Source organism: Macrobrachium rosenbergii, chromosome 11 (assembly GCF_040412425.1).
Source record: "Macrobrachium rosenbergii isolate ZJJX-2024 chromosome 11, ASM4041242v1, whole genome shotgun sequence".
NCBI lineage: Eukaryota > Metazoa > Arthropoda > Malacostraca > Decapoda > Palaemonidae > Macrobrachium > Macrobrachium rosenbergii.
In genome coordinates this window covers 34047199-34059259 of record NC_089751.1, presented here as the reverse complement: position 1 = coordinate 34059259, position 12061 = coordinate 34047199, and the positions used below count along the sequence as shown (strand labels likewise).

General features: G+C 36.8%; 1 protein-coding gene across 9 annotated transcripts in view; it reads left to right on the top strand.

Moving 5' to 3' along the window:
• The window catches only part of RtGEF (Rho-type guanine nucleotide exchange factor), a 318924-nt gene extending 307097 nt beyond the window's left edge, over positions 1-11827 (top strand). For all 9 annotated transcript variants that reach the window (XR_010854520.1, XR_010854516.1, XR_010854518.1 and 6 more), the window contains one exon: positions 11178-11827. Coding sequence is in view for 3 of the 9 variants with exons in the window: in XM_067111541.1 (XP_066967642.1) it covers positions 11178-11355 (178 nt within the window). In the remaining 6 variants the exon portion in view is untranslated. The remainder of the gene's footprint in view (positions 1-11177) is intronic.
• The last annotated feature ends 234 nt before the right edge of the window (positions 11828-12061 follow it).

Genomic DNA, 12061 nt, shown 5'->3' with positions numbered 1-12061 from the left:
GAGGTGAAGTCCGAAGTGGTAATGCAAAAAGCCTTTGGGAACTTGGAAGCCTTTAAGGTCCTTAAAAACTGAGTGCTCATACATTGTTGATCTGATGAATCAGGCAGAACAACAGAAAGTTGTAAGCCCAAGACTTGAATCATGGATATGAAATATGTCTCCTAGATGCCAACAGCATCTGAAGTTCCTAAGAGGTCACTTATCCAAGTAGTGACAAGCCCCAACGTTTCTAACCATGGATACAAAGATACAAAGATGTCTTCTAGATGTCAACCGCACCCGGTGTTCCCAGGAGGTTTCTAACCATGGATGAGAAAGACATCTCCTAGACGTCAACAGCATCCGGTGTTCCCAGGAGGTCACCTATCCGAGTAATGACCAGACCCAGTTGTTGCTAAACTTTGCTGACCGGACGAGAAGTGATAATTTCAACATGGTATGGACAATGGCTGATATGCCCACGGTCTGTAAAGACAGCCAAATAGTAACAGCTTCGGTGTGTCGAGAACGAAGGACTAACCTGACTGTCTTCCTAGATCGAACAGTTCTTCAAAACATCGAGGTCTAAACTGACTGTCTTCCTAGATGAAACCATTCTTCGAAACGCTAAGGTGTCAAAACCAGTTGTAGCTAACACCGACTCTAGTGACCGAACTTGTCTGTCATTCATCCGTCATCCTGGAATGTGTCTGGTTGACTGCTGTGCTGAGTGTGCTACTGCAAACCTGTGCACCCGCACCGTCAATTAAGGAGATGTTAGGACACTGACCCCCCGCCCCTTCCTCTTGTTGACTAAGAAACTACCATGGTACTGTTACTTAACACCACTACAGAACGCCTATCCTCGGATCCTGAGACTTGGAGAGCTAAGAAGATTCAATTTATTGAAGTGCAGGTTTGGTAAGGTTATGCTAAGCTAAGTTAGGTTAAGTACCCAACCGAATGTAACCCAACCTAACCTCTTGAAGTGTAGGTGACTGCCGTTTGGTTGATGCCTTGGGGCACAAAATATCTCCGGAGGGGAAGTGTGTGTAACAACACTCCAAGGAGATATTTGTCGTCTAACCATTAAGCTAAGTCCTGTCTCACCTCTTGAGAGGATGGGAAGGAAAGGGGAGACCTTGTCATAGAGCAAAACCCCTCTTTCCATCTTCAAGAATTCTGCTTCATCCTTGTGCTAAGAAGAGTACCTGCAGAAGAGGATACTGAGGCTCTTGTACTGAGGAGTAGGCCTAATCTGTAGATCTATGGGGCTAGAAAATAATTCCGATCACACGGAAAAAACCTTGCACAATCGGTATTAATTGACTCCTGTTTTGGAAGTGTAGGGCAGTACGGTTTTATAGAACTTCACTGTAAACAAAACCAATCTTTAGTTGAAAACAAATAATAACCCGAAGAAACCTGCGCTGACAAACTGTAACTACCTTGGCTCAGGATAGGAGTAATCAAGATTCAAGGTACGAATGGGAACAATGAAACAGAGATCTCTTCCTACCTGTAAAATGTCGAACCCCATAGGGGGGTAGCGCCGTCAGTGCACATCGTGTGGTGCACCGTAGGAATTACTTAAGGTTCTTTGCAGCGTGCTTTTGGCCCCTAGCTGCAGCCCCTTTCGTTTCTTTTATTGTACCTCCTTTCATATTCTCTTTCTTCCATTTTACTTTCCACCCTCTCCTAACAATTAATTCATAGTGCAACTGCGGAGTCTGATAGAACGAACTCATTCGTTCAATTGTAGACATTATTGAAATGGACGTTGGATACTATCGGTGAAGGTTGTAACATGTCATAAACATCTGGAAGAACAATCCATCCGTTCGAATGCGTTGTCCGTTCATTCGACGATGTGGACATTTGCTGAAAACGGGCTGACAGCTACCTATGAATGTGACTCCCGTCAATTTACGTTATGAAGGTCGTAAAAGTTGGTAGAACAATTCCGTTCGCTCATATGTAGATGTTATGTAAATGATCAAGCTAATACAGGCAGTCCCCGGTTATTGGTGGGGTTCCGTTCCAGCAGCATGACAATAAGCAAAAATTGCCGGTAAGCGAAAATCAGCGATTTTCGGCACTTATCAGTGCTGATAACTTGAGATTGGTGCCTCTATTAGGTATGTATCAGTGCCAGTACCTGATTACTGGCCGTCGATAAGTGGAAATTGGTGCATATGATTTTCATCACTAGACAAGTGCCATAAAACCGAGCCTGCCAATAACCAGGGACTGCCTGTACATGTAAGTAAAATGCATTGCAGAGACATGCCGTTGTTGCACTCGAACGTGGGTTGTCACCTTTCTAGATGTCCACACAAGTGCTATCAATCCTCTTCGCCCAACGACCAGACAAGAATTGGTGCTTCATTGTGGTATGGCCATAGGCCATCCCATTCTCTTTCCAAACCTTCACGTGAGGGTGGTCAGTGGTTCGATCCTGGACACACCATCCTGTGAGGCAACTTCCACCCCCCCATCACTTGTACGTGAAAAGAAGGGAAGACCATTCTAGAAGAGCGACTGCGTTCCGGGAAGAACGATCCCACTGTAGTCAAAACTACATTGGTAACGATACCAATCCAGAAACATACCAGAAAGAAGCAACATGCTAGGCTCTTCCTCTTGACTCTCGGAAAAGGAGCCTTTCGTTAACCCTCTAACGCCGAGCCTCTATTTACAAAAACGTCTCCCGTATGCCGGCGGCGTTCGGGAGTTAGCGCCGAAGCGGAAAAAAAGTTTTTTTCAAAAAATCACAGCACGCTTAGTTTTTAAGATTAAGAGTTAATTTTTGTCTCCTTTTCTTTATCATTGCCTGAAGTTTAGCATGCAACCATCAGAAATGAAAAAATATCATTATCATATATAAATATTGAAATATATGACAGCACAAAAAAAAATTTTCATATATAATTTTATACAAATCGTGCTGTGAGCAAAACGGTTAAAGCTTACGGGTTATTTTTTTTCTTTGTATTGTACACTAAATTGCGATGATTTTGGTATATAACAAATTGTAAAACGATCAAAGCAACACAGAGAAAATATTATCACAAAATGATACATGAATTCATAATGTGCGGACGTAAAAAAATGTTTTTTTCAAAAACTCACCATAAATCGAAGTATTGTGCTAGAGACTTCTCGTTTGTTGAAAAATGAAGCTAATTGATTGAATATTACTAGACTGTAAGTGTTTTAGCTTACAATTGCAGTTTTCGACCATTTCGGTCGAGTTAAAGTTGACCGAAGGTCGAATTTTTTCTATTTATCGTGATTTATATGAAAATATTTCAAAACTGATAAAAGCTACAACCATGAGTTATTTTCTGTTTTATTCTACATGAAATTGCGCACATTTTCATATATAAAAGTTTATGTAACGACTAATATAAAACGGTGCAAACATTACGACAACGTGACGAAAGAATTTCTGAGATGTTCGGCCGAGTTACCATGTGGACGTAAGGAAAATGTTTTTTTCAAAAATTCACCATAAATTGAAATATTGTGATAAGAGACTTCCAATTTATTGCAAAATTAAGGTAAATGATTGAATATTACTAGAATGTAAGAGTTTTAGCTTACAATTGCATTTTTCGACCATTTCGGTCGAGTTAAAGTTGACCGAAGGTTGAAATTTTGGCAGTTGTCGTGATTTATGTGAAAATATTTCAAAACTGATTAAAGCTACAACCATGAGTTATTTTCTGCTGTATTCTACATGAAATTGCGCACATTTTCATATATAAAAGTTTATGTAACGACTAATGTAAAACGATGCAAACATTACGACAATGTGACGAAAGAATTTCTGAGATGTTCGGCCGAGTTACTGCACGCAGAAGTAAGGAAAAAGTTTTTTTTTCAGAAATTCACCATAAATCGAAATATTGTGCTAGAGACTTCCAGTTTGTTGAAAAATGAAGGTACATGATTAAATATTACTAGAATGTAAGAGTTTTAGCTTATTATTGCGTTTTTTTACCATTTCGGTCGAGTTAAAGTTGACCGAAGGTTGAAATTTTGGCAGTTATCATGATTTATAAGAAAATATTTCAAAACTGATAAAAGCTACAACCATGAGTTATTTTCTGTTGTATTTTACATGAAATTGCGCACATTTCCATATATAAAACTTTATGTAACGACTAATATAAAACGGTGCAAACATTACGACAACGTGATGAAAGAATTTCTGGCGCGGACGCAAGGAAAAAGTTTTTTTCAAAAATTCACCATAAATCGAAATATTGTGCTAGAGACTTCCAATTTGTTGCAAAATGAAGGTAAATGATTGAATATTACTAGAATGTAAGAGTTTTAGCTTACAATTGCGTTTTTCGACCATTTTGGTCGAGTCAAAGTTGACAGAAGGTTGAAATTTTTTGTCGTCGATGTACAGTACGTCCACTCGGCACCCAACAGACAATTTTAGTCGACGTATGATACGTCCTGTCGGCGTTTAAGGGTTAAGAGACAATCTGCGTACTGTAACTTCATCAGTATGTCATGGACATGCCATATTAAACAATGTATAGACCAAAACGATCAACAGTGTATATTGACACATCTTACATTTGCCTATCCCTGGTCTTTGGACACGTAAATCATGCGGCTGCATTCTCTTTCCTTAAAGAGCGACCCTCTACGTAGGAGAGGTTCCAAGCCTACATCCATAGACAGGGGAGAACAGAATAAGAATATGATATCCACAAAAACAACCAAGGAGGGTTGTTATCGGTCAAGTTGCATGTACACTCGGCAAGAAAAGTGAAGATACAGTTTTCTTTAGATTTCGTTCATCGAATTTTAATTTTTTTCTTACAGAAAACACATAATCTCGGTAAATTTACTCTAGAATATGAAAATACAATGCAAATTATATCATATATGTTAAATCTGCAAAACAAAAACGTTCAGATACTTGAAAACACCATGCATGTCCGAAGTAATCAGAATTTCTCAGATGACTTCGTTCATAGAGATCTAAAAGGTAGTGAGTAGATATCTCGGTGTAGTGCTGTTTATCAGAACGGCAATATTTACTCGTTTACCGTTATGAACAGGCTTATTATTGCATCATCATACGAGGTAATAATAATTTCTTTAATTTTTACAGATTCATATTTGTATTTCACGGTGTTAAAGGTCAGCTGGAATTAATGGCAGTAAATGTTGTGACAGCTAGGGCAGGTTGACCGAATCTATTTAAATCCGCAAGAGCGTTCTTTATGATGTGCAGAGTACCGTGATAACTTCGGCGGGAAAACACAAGTAACTGGATGTTTCTTAACGTTGCCTTAGTCTCTCTCTCTCTCTCCATTGCTAAAACATACTGTACAAATATAGTATCGCTCAATCTCTAAAAGAAAAAAATGATGAAATGAGTAGCTCTACATATAGGCCTAGGCTTACACAACAGCAACTGACACACACACACACACACTTGATTTCATTATGGAAGATCACATTTCCGATTATGCAAGCATTCCGTTCATTGTGGTGTCATAAATTCATATGTGCAAGGTTACTTCATAGGTTATGTGGAAAAATGTTTATTTTGCTCAGAACTGTCGCTGCAAATTACAACTTGAACGAATACTGTAAAGCTTACTACTGCATTTAATTATCAATGATTTCAGAACCATAGAATATGATTGAAAGGAGGTCAAGCAAAAAACACACAATAAGACTGAAGCGCCTCCCCTTTTTAAAGTTGCCAGATGTCTCATTATTTAGCAATATATGTCCGAAGATTTTAAAAAACTGTATCCTCACTTTTCTTGCCGAGTTTACATTGTGTTATTCCTTCCAGGCAGACGTGAACATGTCACGCTGTTCATAAGTATAGCAGACACAGATATGTCACGATGCATGTACGTATTAATCCTTCCAAGCAGACACAGATGCGTCATGTTGTATGTATGTATATTCCTTCCAAACTGACACAGATGCATCATGCTGCACGTACGTATAATTCCTTTGAAGCAGACACAGACGTGATCGTTGTACATATGTATATTTATCCTTCGAGAACGTAGTTCAATGGGCATTTGGAAACTGCAGTGACATTGTTGCCAACACAGACATGATTTGTTGCACAAAAGTATAATCCTTCCAAACAGACACAAACGTGTCATTGCACGTACATGTATGTCTGTTACACCAACAGGCATTGAACACGGCAACCTGGCACTGTTCCCGAAAGAACTGCTGGGGAAGAGAAGGCAAATATAGAAGCCTGCACAGCCTCCCCTGACAGAAGACAAGAAGAAGGCTCTACTTCTACTGCAAATCCAACGATGAAGAAACCCTGGCACTGCTTCCGTGCCAGAACGTGTAGGGGTGGTGAAGTAGCTCTTGCAACTACGAAGAACTCACTCCCAAGAGGAGGAGGAACGTGGTATTCCTTCGAAGCAAGACACGGACGTGTCATGTTGCACAGACATGTTAACCCTTAAACGCCTGTTGGACATAGCAAACGTCGACTAAAATTGTCTGTTGAATGCCGAGTGAACGTAGCAAACGTCGACTACAAAAAATTTCAACCTTTGGTCAACTTTGACTCGACCGAAATGGTCGAAAAACGCAATTGTAAGCTAAAACTCTTACATTCTAGTAATATTCAATCATGTACCTTCATTTTGCAACAAATTGGAAGTCTCTAGCACAATATTTCGATTTATGGTGCATTTTTGAAAAAAACTTTTTTCTTACTCCCGTGCGGTAACTCGGCCGAAAATTTCAGAAATTCTTTCGTCATTTTGTCGTAATTTTTGCACTGTTCTATATTAGCCATTACATAAAGTTTTATATATGAAAATGTGTGCAATTTCATATACAATACAACAGAAAATAACTCATGGTTGTAGCTTTTATCAGTTTTGAAATATTTTCATATAAATCACGATAACTGCCAAAATTTCAACCTTCGGTCAACTTTGACTCGACCGAAATGGTAAAAAAACGCAATTGTAAGCTAAAACTCTTACATTCTAGTAATATTCAATCATTTACCTTCATTTTGCAACCAATTGGAAGTCTCTAGCACAATATTTCGATTTATGGTGAATTTTTGAAAAACTTTTCCTTACGTTGTCGTAATGTTTCTGTTTTATATTAGCGCCAGAAATTCTTTACAACGAAAATAACTCATGGTTGTAGCTTTTATCAGTTTTGAAATATTTTCATATAAATCGTAATGTTTGCTAAAACTTACATTTTATATTAGTTGTTACATAAAGTTTTATATATGGAAATGTGTGCAATCTAAAATTCTTTTCGTCATGTTGTCGTAATGTTTCATGTAGAATACAACAGAAAATAACTCATGGTTGTAGCTTTTATCAGTGCAATTTTTTGAAATATTTTCGTTTATATAAATCATAAACGATAACTGCCAAAATTTCAAGCTTCAGTCAACTTTAACTCAACCGAAATGGTAAAAACGCAATTATAAGCTAAAACTCTTACATTCTAGTAATATTCAATCGTTTACCTTCATTTTGCAATAAATTGGAAGTCTCTAGCACAATATTTCGATTTATGGTGAATTTTTTAAAAACATTTTCCTTACGTCTCTTGTGTAACTCGGCCGAACATCTCAGAAATTCTTTCGTCTCGTTGTTGTAATATTTGCACCGTTTTATATTAGTCGTTACATAAAGTTTTATATATGAAAATGTGTGCAATTCCATTTACAATACAACAAAAATAACTCATGGTTGTAGCTTTTATCAGTTTTGAAATATTTTCATATAAATCACGATAAATAGAAAAATTCGACTTTCGGTCAACTTTAACTCGACCGAAATGGTCGAAAACTGCAATTGTAAGCTAAAACACTTACAGTCTAGTAATATTCAATCAATTAGCTTCATTTTTCAACAAACGGGAAGTCTCTAGCACAATATTTTGATTTATGGTGAATTTTTGAAAAAAAAAATCTTTTACGTCCATGACGTTACTTAATTCATGCATCATTTTGTGATATTTTCTCTGTGTTGCTTTGATCGTTTTAAAATTTGTTATATACCAAAATCATCGCAATTTAGTGTACAATACAACTAAAAAAAATTTAAGTCATTAGCTTTAACCGTTTTGCTTACAGAGCGATTTGTATACAATTATATACGAGTTTTTTTTTTCGCTGTCATATATTCCAATATTTATATATGATAATGATATTTTTTTCATTTCTGATGGTTGCATACTAAACTTCAGGCAATGACAAAAAAATGAGCCAAAAATGAACTCTTAATCTTGAAAACTAAGCGTGCTGTGATTTTTTGAAAAAACCTTTTTTTCCGCTTCGGCGCTAACTCACCGAATGCCGCCGGCATACGGGAGACGTTTTTGTAAATAGGGCTTCGGCGTTAAAGGGTTAAGCTGAGCATGGTTGTGCATCCTTCCTGGCTGAAGACGACGACCTGGGAGAGGGCTGTACTGATGGGAGACGCAAACAATAAAGGAGAAGGCACGACTTCTGCTGCAAATCCAATGATGCAAGGCACCCAAGAACTGTTCCTAAGGAAGATACCCAACCACAGAAGGAATTTCTTGGACAGAAAGAGAGACACGAAGGGATGAAATCTTATCTATTCCCAGAAAAAGCAAAGTTGTTATTAACTCGAAAGGATCTAACAGCTGGAACAGCATACGACGATGAAGACTGTTCAGGGGGGTTTCCTCATCATCATCATAGAACGAAAGAGGGGAAGGGAACAAGCCTTCGACAACCCCCCCCCAGAGGGGGCAAGAAACAAGACAGGAACCATAGGAAGGAACTCCCACTGATCATGGAGAGCAAGTCGGGACCAACACACTGTCAAAGATCTTGCAACATCAGCCTGTGTGTTAAAGGAGAGGTTGGGGGAAAACTTGCTAGGTTCAGGCAAGAAGAATCCTCGTACGACTGAATACAAAACCCTCACCTGGAAAAACGAAAAATCCGTTTTGTCTCAAAAATTGTTTGTTCATGAAAAAGCATTCCAGAACAAGGAGAAATAGAATGTTGAAGAGGGAAGTTCTTAAAAACGAGGTTGAGAAGATTTATTAAAATAGAACAGTTGGCAGTCGAGAGTTGCATATCCCTCCAACTCGCCAAAGTTAGATGATAGTAAAAGAAAACAGAATACACAAAACAAACACCAAGGAGTAGGTGTTGGGTTTATGTAAATACGAAAAGGCAATAAAAAAAGTAAGTAAAATGATTAAGGAGAAAGACTCCAAAACTTATACAGTCTAAAACAAGTCAATAAGGCTGTGTAGCAAGAATATATAAGTGAATATATTATTAGGGAGACACCAAAAACATGTTGAAATGTTTTAACATATCAATATATGCAAAGTGTAAACAAAAAATATAAACAATACAGTCGTCCCTCGCCATATCGCGGTTCATTTATCACGGTCTCACTGCATAGCGTATTTTTTAATTTATCCTGTATCGCAGATTTTTTGCTATGTTGCAGGATTTTGTGGTGTTTGTTATTTTTATTTTTGTGGTAAAATAAGCATTTCTAGCCTAAAATTTTTTCAGGACTAAATACACCTTTTATGATAAAAAAATTATTTACTAATTTTCAAATATTAATACAGGCAGTCCCTGGTTATCGGCGATCCGGTTGTACGGGGCTTGTCTAGTGACAACAATAACCAGATTTTCAACACCTATCTCCAGTTATCGGCACAGATCCCTGGTTACCGGCACCGCCAATAACCAGGGATAGGCGCTATTATCGCCAATTTTTGGTTATTGGCGATTTTCAGTTATCATCACACTGTCGGGAACAGAATCCCCGCTGGTAACCGGGGACTGCCTGTATTAACGTAAACAACAAAAATATATAGAATGCTAAATTAAAATCCCACAAAAATACCAAAACAGCTTACCAATGTACATAAACAGCCCAGTTCAACCCCCCCCCTTCCTCCTCTCTCTCTCTCTCTCTCTCTCATATGAATTACTGTATCATAAACTTTTATGTACAAAATTAAAAATAATAATTCCATTAATAAGTTTGTTTCTTTTAGCAACTAAAAAATTATTTTCCTAATTCTTTCGGCAGTAGAGAGCAGCTTCAGTCAGCTCATCCTCAGAACATAAACATTACAAATGTGGGATGATTGGTTTTTTATGCATATTACGATGATAACAGATCAAAATAGTAATACAGTATAGTAAATGGATTCTGTAAGTGAACTAACATATTAATGTGTTTACATTAACACTAATACTGTATACGAAAATTAGTAAATCATTGTAACATACTACATACACGAGAATTTTCATCAATGTTGATGCTCTGTTCCACGAACTATTACGTAGGTTCAAGAGTATAGAAACTAGTGTTTAAGTTCATAGGAAGTGTTTATAACACTGTGGAAAAGGTTTGTGGAAAAGGTTTATAAGAGTGTGGGGAGGGATTATACAACCTTAAAATATATACGTATACAGTAAATAATAAAATAAATATAAGGTCGTGACTTCGCGGATTTTTGCCAATCGCGGGGGGTTCTAAAACTTAACACCCGTGATAGACAAGGGACGACTGTATATCGTAAAATCAATTGTGTTCAAATGTAGAAGAGAAAAGTCAAACGGCAGGTCGGAGGAAAGAAATGCACATCCAAATGAGATGGCGGCCAAAAGTTAGTTAGTTATAATTGATTTGCCAAAAGTAAACTACATAGAACTGAATCGCACTATTACCACAACCACCTTGCAAAAGTTTACTGGCCAGTTTTCCATCTCACTGAAAGTTAATCCCGTGTGTAAAGACCGAGGGGTTTGTATTTGTGTAAGAACAATAATAAAATAAGATCTCTCACTGACAGTACTCATAAACACCTAAAAATTGGTGAAGCTTATATTTCTCCATTTCCATCTCAACCTCTTGATCCGGTCTTAATATGTAAAGTATGCAGCATAACATTAAAACATACTCTTGTGACTATCCAAATTCAACTAAGACTGGCAATTTTAGAATTAGTCATCAAAATTTCTCAGAATCGTCTACATTTCCAACTACAACACTTGATAGGTATATATAATTTATGGAAGACATCCTATTGATTAGCAATACAAAAGCTGAAAGTTACTGTTCATTGTTGTGCTAATTAACCTAAGTTAATAGAAAAGCCTTACTAATGACTGCATTCTCTCTAAATTTCAGGAGCTTAGTGGATACAGTGTATGCTCTGAAAGATCAAGTTGCAGCTCTGCTAAAAGATTACCAGTTATTAAAGAAAGCGTTTGAGTTAGAGCAGCAATCTTCAAGAAATCTTAGAAATATTGTAAAGCAACATGTACTCCATGGACGTGATGATATTGTGTGGGATGTAGAATCTTGATAAGCATATATAATATTATTTGTTAATATGATTAATGAGGATCCATGAAATACATGTACAATTTAACATGAACTATAAAAACTGAGATTTTGTCTGTAGTTAACTTTAAACTACTTGATTTGACTTGAAGTAATTGAAAACATCCTAGTTATATTTTGCTTTTGAAATATGAAATTATTTTTTGGGCTTTCCTATTTTACATAGACTTATTTCATCATAAACTCATTACTTTTAACATAGCCTGTTTGTGTGTCTGCAGGAGTAGGCCATGTTAAGAGTAGTGGGTTTGTATGAAAAGTTACTTTTAATTACATTTCTGTCACTTTTTGAAACAGAATTTAACATTGTACAGTAACACCCAGGTAACTTTACATCTATGGAAATTTTTTATATACAAGTATCTCCATATATGGTACTGGGTTTGTATTTGTATAACTGTAAATTTATTTCTTTCATAAATGTATAAAATGTTTTATGTTTTTGTCTTACATTATATAATGAGAAGCATAAGGGACTGGCTTTTAACATCTTATGCTTTATTAAAAAAAAACTGCAAATTGAATAATCTACATGTTTTGTATTAAAAATTGATAATCTCGGTACTTAAACTACATGAAGCAAAGTTAATATACTAGCAAATCTATTTGGTCTGAACTGGAAGATGGCAGTTTGTCAAGGACTGTAAGATTTAACAGAACACCTCTTT